Here is a 27556-nt window from a genome sequence, read left to right as displayed (position 1 = left end):
ATACTTGTCTGCCACCTAAAACAGGCAGCATTTCAGAAATATCTTGTAGGAAGAGCTTGTAAAATGTGCTCTTGAGGAGCACTATGGAAACAAATCCTATTAAAACAAGCTAATGTTCAGAAATATTTCAGTTCATTAAAAGCTATATTTAGAGTATCCACCTAGCTAGAGACGATTATCCTGAGGGCAATCCAATTTCTGAAGACAACACTAAGTTTTCCGTGCATCTTTGGACAAAAAAGTTGCTACTCCAGCAGAAATGGAGGCTGAAGCATTTGGTTGTTCTCGACCTTTCAGGCAAGGGAAACTTATATATCAGCCAGGGACTAATAAACACTTTGCATTTCAAAGACAGATTTCTAAGCGCAGACTCCCCTTACTGATAAGGGGAGCGCTCTGAGAAGCGATAGGTGCTGGCAGTTGGACAGTTCTGATACCTCTTCAGAGCTGGAATAAAAGCAACCGCTTCTTCATATCACAGTAATGCTTCAAGGCCTAGGCCTTGACTAGGCGCTAAACAAAGTAGATCACACATTAGAGAGTTAAGAAAAAATACCACAAGAAAACAGGAAGGAGGAGAAGGAGATAAAAGTAATAGCCACAGGAAGTAGTAACTAAAAGCTGATTTGGTTGTCAAATGGCTGCCTATCCAATACCCCCCTTTTGTAAAGTAAGATGCTTCATTTTTACCTCCAAGGGCAACAATAGCAACACAAGAGCACTTGGAGCTTTCCAAAATGAAAAGGTCTGATAAAGACCAGCAATTTACCATGGAATTGTAAAGCTAAAGCATGGGGAAAACCAAAGCGCCAAAATGTATCTAATGTATCTAATGAAGCACTGACCCAGCAGTCCCAGGGCTTCAGTCCCCTCTGAGGTCAGTAAGAAGCCTTCACCAAAATGCACTTTACTGTCCAGGAGAGGACAACACTAGGTAAAAATTTAGAAAACACTTTTCCTCCTATTCTCTGCTGCAGCTACTTTTCTTACAGCCTTTCCCTAGTGATCTGAACACAGAACTAAAACTGCCCTCCTGTGGCCCTCGGGTCCAGTCCTTTGCTTTTGTAGGGGTACCAAATAACGTCTTTAATTCAGTTGGACAGTCGCTATAATAATGTCTGACCAGCACTATAATAATACTGTCTTATAAGAGTTAAGCGCTAAACATCATGATCCAGATTAATAAACTAATGTGCCTAAATTGTAATGTATTATCTCATGGGATGGGAGATAATTCTCTTGCAAGGCCCTCTCTCGCATGCACAAAACATCGAGAACAGCAAAGTGGAGTACCACCACTTCAGCCTAGAAGAACGGCTTTGGAATTTCAGAGCTTTCACCAACTAAGGGAGTCTGTTTTTCCTCCAACACCAAGTAATAACTTGCTATTTACCTGACCAACGCTTCCAGCTCTTTAGTCAACGCTTCCCTTTTGAAGATTTTTCAGACAGCAGTCAACTTTTAATTGCCACACAGAGAACTAAAAGAAAAGGGTGGAAAATGAGTTCTGCAGCTCCCACTATCTAGTTCTAGTTCATAAGTCGATTTGATAATTTGGCAGATACCTAACCTGTAAGCAAACTGTGTAATGATATGTAGGCCCTTGAAGTCACTTAAAACTGAAGGCTTGGAAAAGCTTTAAAAATAAGTTTTAAAAAACTTGAACAGCACAGAGAACTAAAGAACCAAGTGGTATTTAAAAAAAAAATTCACACACCACGCAGACATATAATATTCACCTTCAATGATCTTGAATATCAACACGTCATGGCAACACTTCTTGAGATAGATACTACTCAAAGAAAGATGCAAGATGCAATAATTTGTCCCAGTTCATGCAGAAAACACTAGACAGGACCGTGACTGAAACCTCTCCTTCTTGGATTTAACCTACTAATGCCACAGAGACCCAAAGTGCTGAAGAGATTAGTATTTTCACCATCACATCTATTTGCTCAGTTTACTGAAAGGAAGACAGTCACAACATACTGATGCTTTCCTCTTAATATCCTTCCAAGATGGCACAATCCGAAAATTATCTCAAAAGCTCCAAGTACCACGGAACAAAAAGTTACATACATTTGAGATGAAGGGAAATAGCTAGAACAGCAAAAGAGAAATCTCTAAGTCTAAAGGACTCATGAAGCAGCACTGAATGGTGAAAAGCCATCCACCAAATTCAGGTAACTAGCCCTGCTCACAGTGATTAGCTCACTCTAGGTGCCAGCCTGCCAGCTACTATTGTCAGTGGGGAAAATTCACTATGAGCACTGAGAGGATTCTGAAGAAAGGAAAAGAAACACTGAAAAAGAAGCAGCAAGACAGACAAAACAACGCAAAGAGTCAAGCAGAGTTTGCTTGCAGCAGTAACTCTTGGCTGCAGCACTTACCAACTTCTGAGACATCACTAAAATGGACCTGTCTCATCATTTGGGTGTTTTTCCCTCCAAGCAGCAAATCAGGAATTAATATTCACGGGTTCTATGAGTGACATAATTACAATTTAAAAAGGGCAATTAATCATCAGCCACACTGGCAGCTGACTTGCCAGGCTGGGATCCTTTCTTTCCACAGCTGCCAACAAGCACACACATCACATTAGCACATAAAGCCCGGAAGTGCAATTCTCCTTCTTCCCCCACTTCTCTTTTACATTCCCAGGTTTCACAACTTATGTTATATTCCCCCCCACACCCCTAACACTCCCCCCACCCCTGCAGTGGGCTACACATGTAGCCCATCTGGACCATTCACCCACCCTCTCCCCAGCTGCTCCCCTACGATGCCCAATCAATCCCTTACCACTTGGATGTAGAACGCTCTCTCTGCGTTTTATTTTCCTCATACCAGCCAAGAGAACTGAGGCAACAAGCTCCATCACCACCTCCAGTATATAGTTCTCTTCCCTGTCTCCCCATTTTCTTTTGTATCCTTGCATGAACTTTTTTTTTTTTTTTTTTTAATGACATCTCATTCCATCCCTACTTGGAAGGTATATTACAAATCTTCAAGATGAGAGTACAACTCCAAAGAAATAACTAACGTAGGCTAGTCAAGACCTCGAACCTGGTAAGTGGCTTTTGCAAGATGAATCAAAAAAATCCACTGCCAAATATGGAAGGAATTTCAACCAATAGACTATAGAGAAGTGACATCTGGAAGTTGAGCAACAGTATTTACATTTCAGGAAAGAGTTCTTAGAGACCATGTTACCGGGGGTGAGTATATAGCCTCTTGTGCAAAAATGTGCACTTCCTAACCCGACATTCTTTCATGACAGGAAAAAAGCCAAATTGACCACTATATCATGCAAGTCTACCTTATCTCAAAAGTACATAAGATAATATGGTGATAAGCGCTGCAGAAAACAAATAGAAGATTGAGGTAAAGATTTAGAGCTCAGCAAGCTGTGAGGTCTTCAAGTGATAGACTCAAGACAATGACCTTGGGCCAAAAAATTCATATACCAAACCTCTAGGCCAAAGAAAGCTTGCTTAAACAGGTGCCACTGCTCCCCGCCAAGCTCAGCGGATTCACAGAAACAGAGGACATTTGTTGCAAGACAAGCTGTATAGTCCTCCTATCCTCGTTCCTGCCAGTCAGCAACCAAAAAATTGGCTTTCACCGTAACAATAGAGGAAAATAATTCAATGTTCTTGTATATACAAGATGGTCATTTCGATCCTAAGAATTAAGTCAGGATGGAAACTGGAACACAATTATGTATTGCATGTCTTGGTCAGAGTTCCAAACAAAGGTAGTTGGCAGAAAGTCTCTGCCAGGAGATAACACCAATAAATGGTCTCTTTTTCATCTATTATAACATAATAAACAGGCTTTGCTTCCTCACACTGTCCTCATTTCTGCGAGGTCCCTCTCACAATTTGCTATTTTTTGACACACGCTCTGGGTTTCCTTCATCCACAAACCTGACCACATTGTTGCAAGTTAAATGAGATGTCTACAACCCACTTCTCTCAGCTTTGTGGAACCAGACAAGTACAATTATGAGTTCTCATCAGCTTTTTCTTCATGCAGATTCATGCAGTTCTGGGAACCTCTTGAAGAACTTCTTGTTCCCAAACAGACCTTTGCCTTCCAACAACACAAGTATCACGTTGCCCCCCTGCACTCTATTCAGAAAGGGCTGACCTTGTCTTTCACTAATAAAATTGCTCCTTAATAGACAAGGGAGTGTGGTATTAAGAAACATCAGGTATTTTAGATAAGTTTCCATCCTTTCCCAACTTAGGGGTAAATAACCTGTTACTCAGCTGCATTTCCTCACAATTAATGGCAGGATCAAAGGCTCTTACTGGATTTGGTAGCAAAGCCTGAAGGCCAGAGAAAAGAGGAAGAAGAAGAACATCCCTCAGATGCAATCAGGGCTCCCACGCTGATGCTCACAATCACAGATGCTTCGTTTCTTAGACTTCTTCATTAAAAAAATAAATAATAACACTTGTGCTTCCAAATTTTCCCAACCCTTGTAAGCTTAATGCTTCCAGTCAGCACTTGCTCACATCTTTATCTTCAAACCAGTACTACTAAGTTTTGATAAGCCCTTTCCTTCCCAATATCTCAGTCCATACTAGCAACAGCCACTAATAGAAAACTGAGACCACAATCCTTCCCTTTTTCATTGCCTATATTTAACAGGCAGCAACTGCCCAAGTACTGTGTGAGGCCCAAAGCACTGCCATGTTATTACATACTTATCTCTGCAAAACCACCCTGCACAAGTGACAACTTTCATGGAGAGGGGAGGGGGAACTGTGCAGCTTTGTGATAATTAAAGCATAGATGAGTGTCACTGCTGTGGATAATTATGCATTAGCAGTGAAATTACTTAATGGAATAAAATAAAGCCAGCCAAACATTTTGTTTTAAACGGAGGTTAGGGTCTGCAAAAGGTGCCCAATCAACACCCCAGGAGACTGAAAATGACAGCCCTCTGTCATTCACAAACGTGATGCTTACAGTACGGGCACCAGCCTGGCAGGTTTGCACCTCACACCCAGACATAGAGGGGAACAGAGCAGAAGCAAAAGAAAATTTCAGCCTCCCTCGCCATTCAGTCTCTCCTGTGATAACTGTCCACACGGGGACCAGTTACTAAACAGAGAGGAACAACTGACTGCAATAACTTCCTAAAACAAAGATACCAGCTCCGATAGAGCTAACCATCACCCCTCTAAGCAGCTATCACATGATACCATTTTTAATCAGTGCCAGTACAGACAAGATTCCATCCAACAGAAACAATGGGGTAAGTAGGTGCACTGCCCACAACAAAACCATCTCTGCTCACCAAGTCCATGAGGTTCTCCTTCCCCCCCACCACCACCCCGTCTCCTCTTGCCTTAACAATCATGCGCCTACACACACTCCTGCCACTGCTCTCATCTAGATGGCTCTCAGAGTCCTCCTGCTTGTTAAAATGAGGACTCTCAAGGTCAGTCAGAATTTATAAGGCAGCCATTTCATCTTTTGTATGTCTCTGGCTGCATTCCTTCCTGAAAGCTGCTGAACGTTGGAGATTCTGCTGGGTCTGAAAGCCCTGCCAACACCAAGGCCAATTAGGAGTTTCAGGATGATGCATATTAAAGTTATTATGGGAGGCAGTTATGCAGCCAGAATAAATCTTAACTGAACCTTTAAGTGGTTTTCATAACTCTTGTTTCTCCTTCTTGAAAACAGATGAGAAGATACAAATCTCGTCCCTAAAAATCTGCAGGGATTCAAGCCTACCACCAAATTCTCTCTCAAGAGAGAAGATTCTATGCTCAAAATAATAAGTCATTTTGACCAAGGCCAGCTAGATCATCTATATGTTTTTTAAACTCCAAATCAATCAAATCGATCAGAAATTCATATTACCAGTTGGGACCGACCTGAGGTACTTCCGGGAAAGAGCAGCATATACACCTCAAACCTGCTGAAAGAAACTCACGGTTTGCAGTACAAGACTTCTGAGACGGTCTAATGCCGACAACGAAAGGGATACAGATGTTCTAGCTTATTTTCAGAATCAAGTTGTGCAGATAGTATCTAATTAGAAGACTAGGATGTAGGTCCAAACAGTGAATCTTGAAGAGGATCTGAGGAACGGATGCAGTGACATACATCTTGATACTGAGCATGAGATGCCATTAGGACAGCATGTGCTACTCTCTTCTCCCTTCAATTCCAAAATTGAATTTGCTGTCGGCAGCAGTTACCTACCCCTAAAAACAGTGCTATTGGAATCGAACTAGAGAGCGGGAGAGCAAAGCGAAAACTGAGGCAGCTAAGAACATACCAGATCACTTCCGTGGAAACCCGCGCTGGCTTCATGACAACCTTGCTCTTCATTTGTAGCCTGAATACATGGCCACTTTGTAAGCTGCTAGATCCATGCGTTAAGCAGGAGAGCAAGCCACAGGAAGCATGGTGAGAAAAAGAGAAAAGCAGGTGGGTTCAACATCTCTCTCCAATTTGTAAGTTATGTCACCATGCAGTGGCCTCACAACTTCCAACAATGTATTTCTATGGAAACCAATGGACTGCAAACACATAGGGTAAACTCATTCAGAAAAATATTTTGGTAACTCCTGGAGAAGCTAGAGTCAGAATGAAAACATTTCAAAATATGGAGATACTTCATCGGTACGCAAGCAATTTGAGGGCTCAGCAGTTCCCAGTGCGCCCACTTTGAGGGCTCAGCAGTTCCCAGTGCGCCCACTTGGAAGTGAGCCCTCATAGGTGTTCCTTCACTGCCACCTTCTGGAAATACTGCATCCGCGAGGCTCCTCTGAACACAAGAGGGAAAAAAAAATCCCATATACCTCAATGAAGGAATCATTGCTGGAACGCAACTGAAGTGTTTATTAAAATTCTTTAATCCCAAAATAAGAGTGCTACAGCTAGAATTACATCCCAGTGAACTGCGCAGCAGAGCACAGAGTCCACAAGATAAGACAGAGAAGCCTCCAAGCTGAGCAGTGGTTTTGACCCCAAATAATTTATTCTTCTTCCGTATTCCACACGAGGCAGATAATATCCCTTTAAATTTAGGATCTGGGAAAATGTTAAGGAGGATGTGCTGTTTACAGCTTGCTTAATAGATTCCATTTGCATCATCACATTTCAAACACTCACTTGAAAAATCCAACCCAAAGAAAGCAGAAAGTTTCATAAGAGTTCATTCAGAGTCAATAAAGAACTTGGGGAAAAAAAAGAAAAGCACAGGTCAAAAAGCACAGGTCATTTATTTATATATACAGACCCACAAGATGTACCTAAAATCTAAGGACCAGTATACTGACTTACCAGTAGATGATATGACTTATCAAGCAGGAAATTTAGGTTCAAATCAATCAGCATTATAGCTCTTCAAATAGGCAAATGACTTGCTGAACCCTACAGGGAAGCCTAACCAAGCTCAACAGCAACATCTGCTGGCCAATATGAAATTAGTTCAATTATACAGAAGTTTAAGTTTATTGGTTTTGGTTTAAAAAAAGCTATGAATTTTCACTGTAGTTTAAGAATGCTCAGTAAGACATTTCTTGTCTAGAAAGCAGATCCAACTTCTAAACATCAGTGCCAGCAATCAAGGTAAAACTGTGTATTTGCATACACAAGTACAGTCAGAAAAATCCATTATATCCATTACCTACCCTTATCTATCCTCCGAGACATAGGACAGCAAAACACGAAATTAAAATAGGTTAAAATTTACAGTAGTGAGACTCTGCTGGAGGAAGTCTTCTCTGTCCAGCTGCTTCAATGCCATCTGAAGAATCCCCAAGGTACCCCTTGAACTACTTTATTTCCTATAGGAGCAGCCAGCATGTGAAAGGCCTGAGACAGCAAGGTATTTACCAGACACCTTAAGTCCCATCTACACGAAAGAGAACGGTAGCTAAGACCATTAGAGTTCCTTTCCCTCCAGGCGCCTTAACAGATTCCTTATTAACCCTGGAAAATAAGCCTGCTGCAGCAGAATGACATTATTGGAGCAGGAACACTGCTAATAGCCTCCACTTAAATTGGACGCAAACTGATGCTTCATCTAAATCAATTACAATGAAAACGCATTTTTACCTCAGATGCGTAGAATTTGGTAAACTACTTCTAAACTATCGTAAAGAAAAGAAAATACAGGTGGCTGGCAACACCACCAAGATTCAGTTTGGACTTTCATCAGTCTGGAACACAGTCACAGCGACCCAAGAGCCCAGTAGTCACACAGGCTTCTGAACAGTACTCAGATGGTAAAAGGTAAATCACAGGCAAATAGATTTTTAACAGAACTATATGATAACCTTCATTAGCACAAAGCTCAGAAAAGCTTGACTACAAAAGGCTGAACCCTGCATAGGAAATGGCACACTGGGGCAGAGAGGAAGGGAGGAAGGAGCAACTTTTTAAAGCACAAACAAAACTATAGGCTAGACTGAGGTTCATTATCTTTTAAACTTTAGTTTACTTCACAGCTTAAAGTTCCCATGCTTTTTCAAATTTTGTACTCAAAATTTTTACCCTCAAAAATCAGGGAAGAGGGTTTAAGAAACATGCAAGCCTAACTGCAACTGACATAAGTATATTTTTTTTTAAACACGTCATTCTCCCCAATCACCCCTTCCCACATTCAGCTGTTCAAATAAGAGGGCATAGCATATGAAAATACAAAAACAACCGACTGCTCAGGTTCTCAACTGGGAAGAGAACAGCTTTTGTAAGGAACTATTTGCGTAGTGGAAGTCTGGAAACCAGCAGAGGGGAGCCACAGTTTCAGCTTGACAGTGCTGACTACAGCTATAGCAAGATGAATGCCGAGGAACAAATATATTCTGCTCAGGGGCTGGGGAGAAGGAAAAAGGAGAGAGACAAAGATACAAGCCTATGTGTTTAGAAAAAGTAACCCACATTTTCCACAGCAGAAGCATTAGGCGGAAAATCCAGTGAATCGACACCGCAGGCTCGACACCATGAGCACCCGTTATTTAACAAATGCGTCCTTAGTCTAATGTACTAAGCAAGCTGGTATTACACTTGACCTTTTTTGCTTTGGACAGTAATCATACCTAGCCCCGCTCTATCCATTGATCAGTTTTCACTCTCGACTCCTACACTATCATCCTTCAAGTTTGCTGTTGTCATGAAGTCTTCCCAGGCTAAAAAGGCTCTAAGCTTTCAACGTTAAGACACACAGGAAAAAGAAAGCCAGCTAACTCTCCAATTCCTTCTCTCCTCCCATCCCAGCTTTTCAGGTGTTATATTTTCATTGCCTAAAAAACAAAGAGAAAGTCATGAGCTTATTTCCTCTCTCTAAGTACAGTCCCTTTTAAGAGGCTCCTTTCCATCATGTTTTACTCACTATTCGTAATAATATAGATAATTGCAGATAGCCATAACAAACAAGTAGAAAAAAATGTATATATACAGTACAGAGGAAACAATAAAAATTCTGAGGTGATCCAAAGGCAGAAGGGACTCCTGGCAAATAGAAGCAGTTGCATCCAGATCATGTTTTCAGTTAGCGTTAGGCAATCAGAGGGCCAAAAATAATAGAGGCACAGCCTTTAGAGAAAGCTAAGCAAGGGGGCTGGCAGCTCAGTTCCCGCTGAAGCACGCATTTCCTACCTACTCCCCACACACAGTACATATAGCTATTTCTTCCCCATAAATTTACATTAGGAAGTGGGAACGCGGCTCATGGAAAGATGGGTTTAAAACTGCTGAAGCTCCAAAATCTATAAGCAGTGTGCAATTAGGAAGAAATTATGCTGACTGTAATAAGAAACTCTGAGAGCCCACCCAGCTGCCCAAGAGTTAACATTATGCATTTCTCATCAAAACCTCTTCCAAGGAGGTTAAGCACACAATAGACTATCTAAAGCACAGCAAGAAAAGCTGCTTGAAATTCCACACATGTGCCTCAGCAATGTATTTCTATTAATGTCCAGTGTGTGTCAGCGTGAAGATAAGGTACCAACATCATGTCCAACCAGCCAGCTAGAGAATGGGATGCTGTGTAAAACATTGTCTGATACTTAGAAATCCGGAGAACAGTGGCGCCTGCAATCTCACCCTCTGCACACGCGCCTGATAACACCACCAACAAGGAGAGGCAGCATGAGGAAACAGTCCTGCAATTTGGGGGAAGTAAAGATATTGAGAGAGAGAGAGAGAGAGAGAGAGAGACTAAGAAGAATGAAAATAAACTTCACCAGTAAACACAAGCAGGATTTAGGGTTCCCAGCTTTAGCAGAGAAAACAGAACTAAACTGGGGAAAAAACTCCGTGAAATTTACTTTTCATATGAACTTGCTTTCCCCTTCCTTTAGGATGAGAACTGAAGAAATGGCGTCAGTGCTCACTCACTGTGATTTCTCCTACCATACCATGTATATTCAAATTCATCTCTAGTACGAACCAAGGAAGCTATTCCCATCTCAGATAGGGCTACCCTCTGTAGCATCCCCTCTGTTGTCACCTAGGATCACTTCAAAACATACACATTTAGGCTGCAAGGCAAGAGGGTGTGAAAGATGACAGAAGCGCCACAGCTAGTTTTCACGGCATTTAGGAAACACGAAGGAAATGACACCCAGTGACAGGTCACCTACCCCACATCCCCTGAGAGTGCAAGAGCAAACTTACTTCCTAGCTATTATATGCCATTTCAATTTATGACCTTGCTCTTTTTTTAATAACACTCTTCAGTCAGAAACATCTTAGTTTACAAGTCAAGTTTACAAGCTTATTTCCAAAGATCACTGAGTTAGGATTCAAACACCACTGTCATTTTTGAAACAGAATACAATGAATACTGGAGAGTTATAACCAAATACTAAGTTACATGTACATAGTATCTCAAACACACAAAACACAGGAAACCACAAGCCATACTACATTTGACTAGTCCTGGCTCATTGGAGAGGAAAGGAAAACCTACTGAAATACTCTGACGCATCATCAAATCTCTGTTGCTTATGCCCCCAAAATCAGCTAGAACAGAATTCTACTGCTCCACAAGTTTTGGGATTAAAAAAAAAGATGCAACACTAGCTTTGATGGACTATTCACGGCAAAGTATCGATACATTATCCTCCTATTGCTTTATCAACTGAATATGGCTATGGAGAGGGAAAGGCGGCAGCTAATCCTAACTTTCCCTTCTTAAATGACAGGATAGCTTTGCTGTAACCTTAAATGAGAACAAGTGATTCTTGAAGTTTCTGTGGAGCATGGGAACTTTGCAGACAAAAAAAAAAAATTGTGTGAAATATGGGAAAAGAAGAATTGAAGCCAAGACAGGGGAATTAGGCAGCTCCACAGACATCTTCAATTTGCTGCAGCTGTAGGATTTAAAGAGAGGCCAACCTTGTGATAAGGTCCCTTAGCCCAAGAGACTACAAAAATGAGAGGCTCACAAATGACCATCAGCTGCTGAAATCTGCAAAAACTTTCCAAACACAAATTAACCTTTGGAGTCAGGAGATAAAAGGCTAGACCTGCAGAAATTGGAAGTAGTTCAAAAAATGCTATAAATGGCTGACAAATCATAGCAACAGTAGCAGGAAGGAGTACAGATGCAGCATCTTATCCCTACCCAAATAACACCTTTGCCTTCCCTCAAGACGGGAGAGAGAAAGGAAAGAAGGAAGTTGGGGGGGGGGGGGGTACTTTTACTTTCTGGATTCATTTTAATACACTTTTTCCTAAGTTTTTTTGAGTTAAACTTAAGACCCATCTTCCCTGCTGTTCTTCAAACTTCATTAGTGCTCCAGAGATCAGAAGTTAGTAGTTTGCTGGAGACAACGGACACACAGACCCTTTATAGAACCATGCCAAGTTTAAATTTAATGCAAACCTTTCTGAAGTGCATCATTTAATACTGATGATCACTTTCTATAGGGATCTCTTAAACATTTAATGGTTTCATAAAAGGAAGCAATTCTTTCACTGCAGAAGTGCTCCCTATTCTATAGTAGAAGGCAGCAGCCAAAGGAAAAACCAAGCATGGAAGAAAAGGAGGGATGTTCTGGCCAGAGCCTGTAGAAAAAAAATAATAATAAAAAAAATCAGGCCACTAACTTTAAAGACTCCACTGATTAACACATCTTACTCAAAGGAAAGTCTAGAGAAGTAGCTCTTAACCCATACAGCAAGAGTGAGAGAGAGAAGGAACAAGTTCTGAGGCTATTCAGCCCAGCTATTGAATTCCCCTATCAGTATCTTGCAACATAGATACGTAACCCAGGCCAGACTGCTCACCAGTAGAAAGCAAGGGCATATTGGTTTTTAAGTATTATGACTCTCCTTTGTACATAGCAGGAGAAGGTCTCCATATCAGACATTAAAGATGCAGAGAAACAGAACAAATACCCTCATTAACGGTACTACTTAATAGACTTTTTCAGGTCAAAAATAATAATAATAAAAAACCTCCAAAGGACAACTTACAGAAGCGAAGGCTGTCTGCTCTTCAGATAAACCTTTGCCACTTAGTGACAACCTCTCTGCTAATTAGAAGCACTGACACCGAAGGAAGACCATAGCGCACCACATGCCTAATGGCAGACAGTTAATCAGAGACTGAACCAGCCTTTGGAAAAGGCCAAGCGATACTGCATGTTTGTTAATTGCAAAGTTCTGCCCCACAGAGAATTTTACTAAGCGACTTTAAAAAATTAGACCCATTTAAAAATTATTCTCAAGTTAAGACAACAAAGGCTAAGATCTGAATTCCCTATGATCCATTAAAACACGTCAGCTATTTAAGCATACGTTTACGACTGGTGTTTTGTATGTCATAAGCCTTGAACTAGCAGAAGTTACTATCTAACTAATGGAATCAGCTTTGGCAAGGGAGGAACCTCTTCCAGATGTGCAGGGTTTTCAACCAGCTCAGTTCAACTAGCAGCTTGCTTGCAGAGAGGAACCAACTGGGAGCAGCACAAGTCTACATGCTCTGTTTTTTAAAGTTGAATTTGCCAGTTTCCTTAATTCTCCTTAATCGACAAACTGAGTATCATCTTTATTTGCAATAAATCATTAATTAACCAAAAGCACATCTTTCCTTTTGTATCAATACATTTAAAAGACAGTGTTAGTCAATTAGTGAAAGCGATCAGAAACAACTGCATTCCAACAGCTAGCCAGAGACAACTTCATGCAAGTTAACCTAGCTCAAAGAGTTCCCTAGCTGTTCTTTGCATGACACTTATGGGGTATAAGCGTTTTACTCATGCTATGAGAATGCTCTGCAAGCAATCAAATCCCAGGGTACAACATTGATTAGGAGGTGTTGCCCCCACAACTGCCACTACCTAAGCAAACTTCATGTAAGAATTCACATTTTAGTAAATAAGTGCATCAGTAATTAAATAAATTTAAAAAAACACTGAAAAGAGTGTCATTCCTTCAATAAACACATGTAGATACTTGCTTCTAATCACTGTAACATCAGTGGGGAAAAAAAAAAAAAATCGGTCTGGAAGAAAGATAACCAAACAGGCTTGTTCCTCCTGTTGCACTATTATTTAAAGTGAGCCTTCATACTTTCTGATGTAAATCAATGTTTTATGCTTCACCCACAAAACTCTCTAGCTCAACGAAGAAACGTTCACAGAAACTAAAGAACAACCAAACACTTAAAACAAAAAAAAATTTGCATTAGCAATGTCTCCTTCCAGAAACAACCTATTTCCTACATACAGACTTACAGCTTTAGAAGGCTTTTAGCCCAGCGGACTATGTTTTAACTGCAAAATAAACAGGACCAATAAAACTGCCCAATGCGAGCAGTATCCAAACCACAACACAAAGGTCTCAGAGGCAGTATCTTTCAGTCACTTAATTTATTGGAGGACTGACGAGGGGGGACTAGTTTTGACTACAGAAGTCTCACCTCAGAAATGGCAGCCTCACATCACTTCCATCACCACGTTGTCACAGTTTCAAGAAACACCGTGCTACTCCTGAAGCTCAGTTGGTCACCGCAGCTTGTCACAATGCTAGGAGACTGTGCGCATCAAAAGCTTCTGCGTTCTAGAGTGCTGATTAGCCAGGATGAAGCTGATGCCCAGCTTAACAGAAAGTAACTGAAAGCTTTAACAAAACTCAGTTGTGTCCAGTACCATTTCTAAAACCATCTTCAGGACAAGTTCCACTGCATCTACAGTTGGTAGGTGGTCAGCATCTGGTTGACCATCTGGTCAAGCTGGTATCAGTCAACAACACCGAGGAATTTACAGCAAAACAGTAAGCAAGACTGGCTTGAAGCTTCATCAGCGACCAGAAGCCTATAGAAAACTTTCCATCCACAGGCCAATTGGATCATTCTCTCCTCCCTATGGGACCAAAAGAAAACACTACTCCATCTGATCACCTCCCTATTACCACTGAAATTCTCAACCTGTTTTTCCATTACATAAATATATGAACAGCTAATTTATGTCACTTTCACCAGTTTTACCTACCCATCATTTAAGCTGGGGAAGAAAACGTAGGGGTTAAAGTGTCAGACCAGTCTACACTCACCCAGCAACAGAAGCATTCAAAGTTTGACACGCTCAAGCCTCAAGAGTTCAGAATCCCACACTGACAAGATCACACCAATATCAAAAACCTTTACACTGATCAAAAATCATTCCCACCCAGCATTCTCATTTCGGCCCTTCTCTCCTGAATCAGCAAGAGATGAAAAGAGGCTCTGAAGAGTGAACAGGTTATTTCCGGGAAAAGAAAGTAATTTGGAAGGAATCTCACGGCCTATGACTAACTACAATCAGTTGCCCAAGCAACTAGAGATGGGACCAACTCTCACATCTTGTGGGGATTTCTTCCAGACTCATGTTCGAGGGCAGGCTAACTGCAACAGTGCAGGGCTGGAGCCACAGGAAAGCAGAGCCAGTGAGCCAGCAAGCCAGTGAGCACGGTGCAAGCACGTTGGGAATGGAAAGCTGTCCTTCATTAACAGCTACAGAAACACTTCCCCAGCAGTGCAGGAATTCTGCATCTGGTCTGTTTTGCACACAGCAACCAATGCCCTCTAGTCTTGCCTGAAAAAGCTAATTATGGTGCAAAGTTTGTCCTTCCATCACCCCATTTCTGAATCCATTCTTTGAAAGCGGAAAGGAACGGAAGACTTTTGGTCAGTAACTCTGACAAAGCCATTATCCTATGGGTATTAAGTGGGGAGATAAGAACTTTAGGGCTTTGCACAAATCATATTAGTTCAATTCTCAAATCCGGGTAATGCTTCTTTCAAAGTATTAATTTCATTTATTCTATTTGCTCTCCTTTTGTCCTGATAAAACAGGCGCACATGGCCCCTAAATGAGATTCTCCTATTTTATAGGTTATAATCCTCCCTTTCCAGAGTAGTAATGAGATGTCTTTGCTTAATCGCGTTTATTCCCCCCCCCCCGCCCTTCTGCTTTCTCCCTCCTCCATTCCACATTGATTTGTTTCAAGGTTTCAGTGAAAACCAGCAGGCTGAGAGCCACTGCCTCCAGGAGGGAGGCTCATGATGCATATGCTGTACAGCCTTAGGAGATTACAAAAGCATAAAGGAGAGAAAAGAGCAGCTTTGCTTGCAGAGTTTTTGTTGATTAAAAAAAAAAAAGACACCCCACTCCCCCCCACACACACAAACTGAGCAGTTGAAAGAAGAGATTTTGCCTAATTGGAAATGAAAGAGAAAAGATGTCTGATTTAGGAAGAGGTGAGACTATTTATAAAGCAATCAAGTAATTAAGTAACTTGATTATGACAACTCTGGAAGTTCCTCATGCTAGAATGAAAAAAAATTAGGAAAATAGCTATATTAATTCTTGGATACTTCATATGAGACACAAGGCACGCTACAAGCATTAAATATCATAGACCTTATTGCAAAGCAATATACATACAATCCTCGCTGGATCCTAAGTCCTCATGATATTAAATTATTCAGAGGGTCCAGTCAGCACCAAGATCCTACAGTGGTAAATACCGTACAAACACACAAAACACTTCCTTTCTATACAAACTGGTGAAAATTCTTCTACAGCAGCTTAACGGACGACTTCTATCTGAGCCAGTCCCGTGTGGTCACTCAAAAGCCATATTTGCTCAGAGAGAAAAGTGAATGCTGCAAAGTTCCTACTTACGGAGCCTTTTAAAGTAAAACTTCAAGAAGTTTTATTCAAAACCCAAGGTATCTAAAAGCTAAATAACTTGTTCAAAGACAAAAAAAAAAAAAAAGATCAAGACAAAAGCATAGAACAGGGCCCAGGTTCTTAATTCTAAATCCTTCTTGTAACCAATATGCCACTTTACTATTATTATTAAATCAGCCACTTTTAGATTTTACCCCACCCTATAAGCAATGAAGTAACTGTATCCAGGAGCTGACCGCAAGCCCCCTTATCAACAGTTTGTTGTAGTCCACAGTCTCATCAGGAATGTACATTACATAATAAGGCTAAAGAATCACTTCATAAAGACACTACTAATAAAAGTCAGTGGGTAAAAATCGTAAAGAACACAGATTAAATGCCAAATGACTTTCAGCACAATCAAAATGAAAGCATTTCAAAATATATCCATAATATTTGGATACACGGTCTACAAGTGCTAAGGTTAAGGGAGAACATTGCAGCATTACTGGAGACAACTGTACCAGCAAAGGCTATTAGTAACCAAACTACTGAGACACTGAGGGCACGGGGCAGTTCAAGATCTTACTGCAAGTCCAAAATAAATAAATAAAATCCTACTAAATTAAGGGCTGCTAGAGGTAAATTATTCATTTTCTTCATGGGAACTACCTCATTTTTCTCTGGCTTCCCCAATGGGTCACAACAAGAAAACCTGAAAGTTTTTTCCCTTACAATTTTAAGCAGATAATTTCCAGTTCCGTAATCCATCCACAGTTAGACCATCACTAGGTATCTAGTTCCACTACACCCTTCTATCCGAAGGGGAAGATGGATAGGGGAGAGAGATGAAAGAGAAGTTCACACATCATTTCCCTCATGCTCTAGGACTAAAAAACAGAAGTGAGTAAGAAATATTCAAGCTTTATTCCAAATAAAGGAAGGAAACAGTACTAGAAGACAAAGGACAGGTATGATTTGTGTATGGTTGAGAAAGCAGAATAAGATACCCATGCCTGAAAAGAACACATAGCTGAGATAAAGCAAGTCTGGTAGGGATTCCAATAATTTAAAAGGCTGGCAAAAATAGCTCCTGCTTAGGAGGACACCCAGAAACCAACAGACAACAGCTTTGACCTCATTTTTGGAAGGACACACTAGATTGTTCCATTTTTAAGGGTCTTAAATTTATGACTGATCAAGAGATGGTTAAAGAGCAATGAAATTTAACAGTTTCTCATTCTTGCACAACATTCAGGGCTAACACTCCGTGGTCACCGTTTATCTTTTATGAGCTACACTAAGAGAGCCTGATCAGATTTTTGCAGAACACCAAGTATGCAATATCTCGGTATGTGACACTGCAGTATTAAAAGCTAATTCAGACAATAGAACAGCCTTTGTACGTTAGAGGTCAGGTCCCAGCTCATTTTAGAGGGGCTCTCTTTATCCTTCACAAATACGCCCAACACTGCTGGTCACATTTCTCCCCTGCCTCCACACCTCACTGCCAGAGGGCAGGCCTCTATTTCTGAGCAGGGCCTCATCTTTAGATGTGAGATTAAATCCACTGGCTTCCCCCCTCCCTTTACAAAGGTCCCGTTAATTGCCTTCACAAAAAAGAATATTCTCTTTCTAGTGGGAAGAGAGTTAATAGCGTGGCTGCCAACCCAAATCTCCTACCCAGAGGAACAGCAGTCACCTGCCTCAGACATCACTATCCTTAAGTTCACTCATGCAGACTTCCCATCGTTAGTGTACTGTCAAGAAGAGATTTCCAATATCAACCCAACTACTTGCAATAAGATATCATGTAGTCAAAAGCATAAATGGATCAAAAAACGGAAATAGATAAATTCATGGAGAAAAATCCATCAAGGACTGTCAGTCACCAACGTGAAAATACAACCTCCTGTCAGAGAAGCCTCTAAGCCACAGAACGGCCTAAGCCCTGAGAGCACGCAGGTAGGAAGTGCTGCCATACATTTGCTCTGTTCTTGTACTGTTCATAAGCATCTGCTACAAACCACTGTCAGAGATGGGCTATAGCTAGAAGAACCTTCAATATGAACCATTACAGCCACCCTCACGCAAATTTTATTTACTCAGCCCTTCATATAAAAGGCTTTGCAAGCCAAGGCATGGTTCACCCAGACATATAACTATTACTATTCAACGTACAGGAAAAAAAAAAAAAAAAAAAAAACATACCCATGGAAGAATTCTGCAATTAAATCAAATGCATGCAACAGATTAGTAGGATGGATGGAAGACAATAAATACCTCATTACTCAAGTCTAGGCTCTCCCTAAACTGTCCTTTCAGCATGCATTAGAAGAGGATTAATCTTAGTCTAGTTCTCTCCATAAACAGTTTCAACATCACAGCCTAAGCAAACAGGCAGATCAATCTCACTGTGGCAAGCACAGTCCCACCTCACTGTCACACCACAACATCTCATACGGCTACAGGTCAAGACAAAGTGTCAACTTCAGTAGGACTCCTATAAGCAGTTTATAGGCTACCACTGTCATGTTAATGTTAGTAATGAACACGATACAAATGATATCACAAGAGAATTAGGCACCAATATCGTACATTTGAGGTTTCCAAAAAACTGCTTGCTCTACTCAGCTTCATCCCACTGTGTTTCTGCCTCCATCACTGCTCCTCTTGGAGCTGGTATGACAATAACCCCAGTGGGTTATCTCAGCCACACCGAGATGACTAACAGTCAAGACTGCAGCTGGAAGAAGTCCCTGAAAATAAGTCCACCTACTCAGCAAGAATTGGGTTTGAGAGTCAGGGAAGTAGAAGGGGGGTTTAAGATACTTCCTCCCGCCCCCTCCCCCCCCCCAAAAAAAAAAAAAAACTTAGGCCTCCTTCTGTTATCACCATCATGAAAGATTTAAACAACACAACCCATTAGTACCTTTGACTAATTTGGGTATTTGCATAGTTATACTCTAGATAGCTTAAATGGAGCAAAGTTTCAGGACAGATAGGATTAGCAAAATCTGATATGTACTGAAACAATCATTTCATACACTTAACAGTTTAGAAAAATTCTAGTTCAGACAGCAGCCCTGTGTGCACACACACTACACTGACCTGCACGTCATCCCTTCTGCCCCAAAGGCAAGGCTGTCCTCAGCACAGTCATCGCTTCTGCCTTTCCCTACAACCTCGGCATTAGAATTGACGCATGGCAAAGGCCGTGCCAGCTACGTTGTAAGCCAAAAGTAAGTTATGAGGTAACTCACGACACAAGTGATAATTAATTAATTCCTTCAAGTAGAAAGATTTTAAGTCTGTCCTGCGTGGAACATACTGGGGGGTTTTTTTGGTACTCACCAGCTGGGCCGCTCTCTGCCTCTCTTCATTAGTGTTGTTCCTTTCCCGCTGAAGGGCGGTATTCAAGGCCTCACTGGCTGCTTCCCTTTCTCTCTTGGCCAGCCGGAGCAACTCCTCCTGGACCAGTGCCTGTTCTCGCTCATACCTACAAGAGCGCCAAAGGCAAACGAAGAAGCGGTGATCAGCAGACTTCTGGCAACAGGGTCACGACTCAGCATGAACAATCCCTGGCCAGAGCCAAGGCACAAATGCATAATCTGTTTGGCACAAAGCCTGTTGACAGCCTCCGCATATCAGCAGGAATTCAAAAGCCCAAACTTTAAACATGACCTACAAGTTCAATAAAGTATAGTTCAGGCAACACCAGTAAACTAAATGCACACAAGCTTATACTTCAGTTACATCTGACTCTAAATACTTAAGTATGACCTGAAAACAGTCAGAATAGAAAGCAGTTAACTAGACAAATAGATGCTGCTTTGGAAAAAAGATCAAGGGACATACCACAAAAAAAGACGAGTTAGCCTATCTGACATCCCTGTTTTACTGCTCTACAAGGGAAGAAAGTCATCCAGAACACATGCAATGACAGAGCTGAGAAGCAGCTTTGTCATGTCCACTGCCCGGACACCTGAATCTCGAGGACTGCCATGAAGGAAATTTAGTCCAATTTGAGCTGTGGGAATTCTGCATGCAAGTAAAGAGATTAATATGAAGGGAATAACAGAATAGTTTAGGTTCGGAGGGACCTTCGAAGATCTTCTACAAAAGCAGGGCTAACTTCAAGGTTAGATCAGGTTGCTCAGCGCTTTGTACAATCGACTTTGGAGTATCTCCAAGCCCAGAGATTCTATATCCTCTCTGTGCAATCTGTTTCAGTGCTTCACTGCTCTCACTGTGACATTTTTTTCTCCTCCTTATACCCAGGCAGAACTTCCCTTGCTGCAAATTGTGTCAGCGATGCACACTGAAATGATAAGAAGCAATGGACAAGAGTCTGGCACCATCTCCTCCGTAGCACTGCTTCAAGTAGTTGAAGACAGCTCCCTGCTCCTCAGCCTTCTCTTCTCCAGACTAAACCAATGCTGCTCCCTCAGCTTCTCTTCTCCCATCCCTCTAGCTTGTCAAGGTCCCTCTGAGTGGCAGCACTGCCCTCCAGCACATTGACTGCTCCTCCCAATTTGGGGTCATCCCCAAACTTCCTCAGGATGCCTTTTACCTCATTCAGGCCGGGTGCCCCTTCCACAGCTCAGCTATACGCACACAAGCCACTCCTCTCTGTTCCTTGTCTTCCCTGCCTGCTTTTCCCCTGCATTTCTGTCCCCTTCCTCTCCTTTTCCCAGACCAAGTACTCTGGAGGCCATTCAGTAAGTCAATACTGAAAACCGATGGCAAATTTGATTTCACAGTTTCAATAAATAAATAAAATTGAACCAGCTTTCCAGGGACTCCTCGAGGAAAGCCAAAGATGCAACCAGGGATAGCATGACTGATGCATCAGGTTTTTACAGGTTTGGCTGGTCAACAGCAAAACTGAACAAAAGATCCCTTTTCATAGTCAGCTACACAGACTCTGTAACAGAAAAGTACAGCCACAGTAAAGAAGTCACCAGAGCAGCAAAAGAAAGAAGATGAAAAGATAGATCTTCAAAGCACTTTTAAGAACACACAGAAAGATAGGCCAGAGTTTTATAACAGTTTTATAACTCATTTTATAATTGAGTTACAGAGAAACTTAAGTTCTTACTACCCTGCAACATCCAAAACTAGGAGGAGACTCCTGAGGTTTGGCTAAAGAGAAGAGCACACTTTCTTCAACAGTTTATCTAATCCTTACCACCATCTTACAGCTATTTATATCTTAATAAATTAAGCCCCTTGAATGAAAAATGCATACCACTCTAGTACAGGCTGACAGATAGTAAGTCTAGTCTAGGAAAAGGAGCAGGGAAAGAACCAGACAGATAAGGCAGACCTGATTATTTTAGGCATAAACTGAATTAAACCCAACACTACATCCGAGATTCCAAAATCTCTAAGAAAAAGCATCAGACTTCACTTGTCCCAGAAAAGGCAACTGTACTCAAGTCCATGCTTTATGCTTTATTGGTCTTACCAAGCACAATGCACGATTTTCTGTAGCTACCAACTTTATCTTAATCCTCCCTGTCTGTTTCTCCAAACACCACTCCAATTGCTCGCATCTCCCCTGCTTGCTTCTTTTGCCTAAGGGACAGGCTTGCACTACAGAAAACGCTCCAGAACAAGGCTTCAGATGGGGTTCTGCAGGCATTAAAATATACGGTCATTGCACTCAAACTGAAGCAAACCACACACATATGGTCCAAAAGGAGCTAAGCTGCATCTCCTTCAAGGAAAACTTCACCTTACCTCCGGTATAGTTCCTGCTCTGCTGTAGAAGACTTCTGATCAGAGTTACTTGCCATTGGTGGCTGGATTCCTAGAAAAGGGAACAGGAGCATGTGACAACTGTAGAAGAAAACAGTTTCTCATCACATCATAAATTACTTGAGAAGATGTGAACACTTCAGAAGTGAGCATTATCCCACCAAGAGACAATCCAATACACCTAGAAAAGCCTCAAGAAAATTTAAATTCTATGGATGCAGTTAGAATTCAGGAAGGCAAGTGACACTGACGCCACTGTTTTCAATAAGGCACACTGAGCAAGGCATGCTGCAAAAACTTCTAGAAGTTACTAGCAGGTTAGCATCCTTCTAAAAGGATGCAAAACCCCAGAAACACTGCTTTATATAGAAACATAAGCCATAATTTTGGTCCTGCTTTCCACTTTTTCCCTCTAGTTCCACTAAGTCTTCTCCTTGACCTCTTCCTTTCCTTGTACTTACCGAGAGCTCACAAGCAGAGATGAAATTACTTGTTGGGAGTTCAGGCCATCCATAAAGCTGAATCCACTTTCAAAAAAGGCACAGGCTAACAGCAAACAAATCTCTCTTAACAGTGAAAGTCTGATTCACTAACTTCCGGTTAGCCTGGATGCCTTAAACAAATCCATATTGATAACAATGACCAACAATATATATTCGAGCACCAACAGAAATCAAATAATCCAGTATGACTTGAAAAGAAGAACAAGTTCAGAGACCAAGTTCTCACTCGCCACTTGGCATATCACAAAATAGCTGAGCTTAGTCAGCCTATCAATATTTCCCTTCCCCCTCTCTCCACATGAGGTTATTTCTGAAGCATACAGCAACATTTCACCAGTGAAAAGTACTCCCTGTATATGGAAAGGGGAGAACAAGCCAGCTTTCTAGAAATCAGAGAGAAAAAAAAAAAAATGCTCTGCCTTGCTTATTGCACATTTACCCAAAATCCTAAAGAGATCTTTACATAAACTTTCATAAAACTTTACTAATGTATCTGAGAAGGTTGGTACTAGCATTCCACAAAAGGAGGACCTAAAAAAACTAGCTGTCTTACTGAAGGTCACGCAGTGACAGAGATAGAAATAGAATTATAGGATCCCAATTGCCACATGACATTGCTGCCTTTCACAAACGCATAAAAAGGATGTCCCGGGACCACAGTGTTCAAGGCATTCAATGATACTGGTATCTACTTACATAAACATGTCAAAGGCTAATCAACAACAACAAGCTTTCATAGCAAACTGGTCTTGAAAAGATACAGGCATGCCACGTAACATCCAACTGGCAGTGCTATTGAGAATGGTGTTATAACTCTAGGCAGTAGACCTGATAGGGACTGACAGTACCTGTAGGAGATTTGGGCATCCTTTCTGCAGCTGGTGATAATGAGGCTGTGCCATTGGATGAGTGGGGTGATCTCTGGTTGTCCCTTTTAGGTTCAGGAGATTGTTTCATTCGGTTCACAACATCTTCAGAGAGCTAAAACGTAAGATTAGTTACAAAAATTAATCCAGCAAACTCTTAATTTATATCTATTTCACTATAAAATTCCCTACTTGTTAATTCTCATGCTACCGCAAAATATTGCTGGGTAAGTCATTTTAATACCAGATTCCTTTGAATCCAGGTAGCCACCACCTGTACCTTGACTTCACATAAAAAACAGCCAAACAAACAAAAAACAAACAAAAAATCCCCACGCACATATCAGTAAGCGATAAAGCCTGCAAACTGCCAACTTTAAAGGCTTCAGATGAGGAGAACAAATCTTCCACAAACTACTAACAAAGATGAAGAGCACTGTTAAACAAGCCAACCCCTTGAGCAGGGATATATTTACCAGGAGTGGAAGTACAGGAAGTAAGCAGGCTGTAGTCCATCTGTCCTTCCTGCCCTCTTCCTCTCCCCCCATGCCTGCTAATGCTGTTCTGCATAGCAGAAGTGCTGCAAACCATATGATGGAGAACAACTGCACAACCCTCCTATTCGCATAAGGCCGCAACCAGTTTTGCGACCTGAACTTTATTTCCCGCTCCCTTACTTGGGTCCCAATCCAGGAAAAGGAAGGTAAAGCTAACTCAAACTTTCCTAGAAGTTCAGTCCAAGGGGCTTTTCACAGCACTGTAAGATTGACCCCTTCTTTTGCACCACGGTCAGTGTCTCTGTGCTGCCAAAAAACTGTAAAACAAAATGAAATGAGATCGAGTTTCCTTACCTACGCCAGCCACAGTCTGACAGCACTGAGCACAAAGTGGATGTCGATGCTGCCATATCTAACAGCATTGCTAACGTCTTCACTTACCATGCCAACTTCTTGGGTCTTCTGCCCTCCCCCCTTACACTTTCGCTATATTCAAAACACACATATACATGCGTAGTACCTCTGTCAGAGGATCTGAACAAAGATAGCCCCAGACATACAATACCCACTACAAGAGAAACCATGCGGCAGTAAGGATGTCTTATCAATGACAAGGACAAAATTCACAGCTTTAGAGAAGCGCCCTTACTTCCTCTGGGGCTGACAGGCAGGTGGGGATGAACTCCAAGTGCCAACTGTCATATTTGAAGCCTGGGGGCAGTGCTTATTTATTTTAAGAGTTTAAGAGTTTAATCTAACTTTTTAAGGAAAAATCATTCTTATCAAATAATACATAACACTGCTGCTCAACTTAAACCTCAAAGGTAGTGGATATCTCAAAAATAATTCAGTTCTTTACAAACTTTATGAAAATCAGCAGCGAGCTGAAGAAAGAGTTCCATATTAACACCCCATACAAGCAACCACAGACAGGACTTAGCCTGTGGCCGTTCTGCAGTTAGCCAACACGCACATACAGGCTAACACACAGCGCTACGCGTCAGTCTGAGAACATGCTCCCTCTCACCCGGAGAGAGATGTCCAAAAGGAATATGGGAAAAAAGCATCTATGGAAACTGGCTTTTAAAACCAAAAAGCTGTAAGAAGCCAGTCTTTGTTAACTGCAGATTCAGTGGAACTACTTTTTATATACAGCCACAAAAAGCAAATAATCTCTTTGGTACTCTAAAAACAAAGAATGACTATTCTATTTCACAAAACAAAACCAAAAAAAAGAATAAAACATTTCTACTTCAGGAAGTCAGAGATCTAAGATGACGACAGCTCATTTAATCTAATCAGGTATCATGTGATACATAGTGCTCTCTTCATTTTGAGCTCCTAGAGGTCATATACAACCTATAGCAGCAAACCCACATTTTTCTCTAGTTCCATCACTATGCAACTGACAGAGAAGCTAACTAAATTAAAACAATTTGTTTTACTGCTTATATGACAGGTGGAGTTAAGCCCTGAAAGGGCCTCACCTGTACACTGCAAAGAGAAATGAGGCAAGAACGACTTTACCTGAAAGCACCTGTAAAGGGAGACTTAGCACAATTCTAGTTAACGTCTGTCAAGTGACTGATTGTGGGGGAAAAATAAGTAACCACAGCAAAACTCACTCTGCAAACTCATTTCAGAGGAATTTTAGGAAGGGGAATAAGAAGTAGATAGAAGTATAAAGAAGCAACAACACTGAGAATCATGGTAGAAATAAAGTAGAAATAGCTAAAGAGAAACAGGGAGAAAAAAAAACAGAGGGGAAAAAAAGGCACCAAAAAGAATAATACCATCACCTCTTTCTAGAGCTGGTTTTCATGACACACATAGGTAGATGTTCAAATCAAAGTTCAAGAAGCAGCTTCCCCACTGGCCCTTCTAGAAGCACCCCTACTCCTCACCAATCCCCACAACCTCTTATCACCCTGCGTGCTTCATTAAGGGTCTAGGTAATATTATTCAAGGGCAGGCAGCTCTCCTCTTGGATGCTTTCAGAGCCAGCCAGTGCTTCCACCTTTTAGCATCAAATTGCTTGCAAAGCAGAAGGTGGCAGTGAAGGGCACATTAAGCAGTAAGGAGAAGGGGAAAGAGACGAGAGCAAAATTTGGAAGAGGATAAAGGATTAGCATCTCATCTCTCAGGAAAGGCCAAACTCCAGCAGTCAGCCCTCTTCACTGCCACTACCCACTCCCTTCAGCGCTGCCTTCCACTTCTCCTCCCTCTTCCTTGCTGGTTTTCCCCACTCACTCCTTCCTGCAGCACATACTGCATCCCTAGACCTCCCCGCCCTGCTCTGCCTCAGTTCAACCAGTGCTGCCCCCAACAGCACCTCCCTCAGGCCAGCTCCCTGCCCCATGCAGCCCCCAACCAAGCCTCCCCCCAGGCCTCTGGCACCTCTCTCCCCTGCACCTGCTTCCCCCCAGTCTGTCTCCCTCCGGCCTCTGATACCCTCTGCCTCCCAGCCCTCCAACACCCCTCTCCCCTCCCAGCCCCTCTCCTCCAGCCTCTTGGCTCCCCTCTCCCCCCCCCCGCCCCTTTCCCCTAGGCCTCTGACTCCTCTCTCCCCTCCCAGCCTCCCTCCCCCAGGCCCCTCTGCCCCCCGGCCCCTCTCCCCTTCGACCTCCTCCTCCTCCACCCCCTCTCCCCTCCCAGCCCCTCTCCCCGAGGCCCCTCTACCCCCCAAACCCTCTCTCCCCTCCCAGCCCCTTTCCCCTAGGCCTCTGACATCCCTCTCCCCTCCTAGCCCCTCTCCCCGAGGCCCCTCTGTCCCCCAGACCCCCTGTCCCCTCCCAACCCCTCTCCCCCAGTCCCTCTGCCCCCCAGCGCCCCTCTCCCCTCCCAACCCCTCTGCCCCCCCAGGCTCCACAGTACTCCCAGGCCGTCTCACCCTGATGCCTTGCAGCACCCGGACTTGCTCCCGCTCATCCAGCCCGAAGGAGACCTTCCTGCTGCCGTGGCTGCTCTCGCTGCCCCCCATGCCAACGGGGAGGAGATGGGGGGGGGGGGAGTCTCCCCCCCTCTCACACCGGGACAGCCGCTGCGAGCAACACCGCTCCCCGCCCCCCTTTCCGCCGCCTGCCAACATACCCGCCCCTCATTGGTGGCTGCCTCCGGGGGCGGCCAATAGCGCGGCGCGTTGCTGGCGGCCAGCGCGGTGCAGGCTGGGGGTTGTAGTCTCGTGCGGCGGCCGCCGCCCGGGTTGGGGGCCCCGGGGGGCTCTGCCGGCGCCGTCCTTCCGCGGCGAGCCCAGGAGATGCAGCAGACAGCCGCGTTCCCAAACCTGGCCCTCCGTCGCTTGTGCCAGGCAAACCTCCCTCCCCTAAAAACTCAAACTGCTTCAGGAGGAGTTAAAAATAACAATCCTAGCACATCAGTTTGGAAAAAGCTACCCTCAGCAGTAAACAATCTGCACCAAAGCACGTTCAGGTTCAATTTCTGCCCCTCGGCTCTCCTGCAGCTTCCCCTCGGGAGTGGAGGTGCCGATCTTGCCCACTTTTTTATCATACTACCCCTTACACTTTCACTTTGATACGCCAATATAACGGGTTTCTTTACTGGGCAAAAATTAGCAGAGGAAAACAGCAAAGAAGCCCAAATTAGCACACAGTAAATGAATAAAAGTGGAAAGCATAGAGCTTATACTTTAAGATATTCCTTTAGATTCAGGAAATTGGACGAGACAGACGAGCACCCACTGCACGCGACCAAGATGCTGCCGGCTGTGGAAGATCCCCAGGGCGACAAGCCCTTACGGGGGTCCAGGCAATTTCCCCCCTCACCGTCTAGGC

The 27556-nt window shown here is 42.7% G+C and overlaps 1 protein-coding gene across 2 annotated transcripts in view; it reads right to left on the bottom strand.

The window, feature by feature from the left end:
• Positions 1 to 26877, bottom strand: part of CHCHD6 (coiled-coil-helix-coiled-coil-helix domain containing 6) — a 116256-nt gene extending 89379 nt beyond the window's left edge. Inside the window, exons 1-4 of one of the 2 annotated variants that reach the window (XM_068907613.1) lie at positions 26656 to 26877; positions 23251 to 23383; positions 21882 to 21951; positions 19491 to 19635 (exon numbers count right to left, since the gene is read on the bottom strand). In XM_068907613.1, the coding sequence (XP_068763714.1) occupies positions 19491 to 19635; positions 21882 to 21951; positions 23251 to 23383; positions 26656 to 26853 (546 nt within the window). In that variant the 5' untranslated portion in view covers positions 26854 to 26877. The remainder of the gene's footprint in view (positions 1 to 19490; positions 19636 to 21881; positions 21952 to 23250; positions 23384 to 26655) is intronic. The other variant, XM_068907612.1, reaches the window with a different exon arrangement.
• Positions 26878 to 27556: the final 679 nt, after the last annotated feature.

The sequence above is a fragment of the Struthio camelus genome, chromosome 14, assembly GCF_040807025.1.
Source record: "Struthio camelus isolate bStrCam1 chromosome 14, bStrCam1.hap1, whole genome shotgun sequence".
Taxonomy (NCBI): Eukaryota; Metazoa; Chordata; class Aves; order Struthioniformes; family Struthionidae; genus Struthio; species Struthio camelus.
The sequence above is the reverse complement of the archived record's forward strand: the minus strand, read 5'-3'. Positions and strand labels throughout refer to the sequence as shown.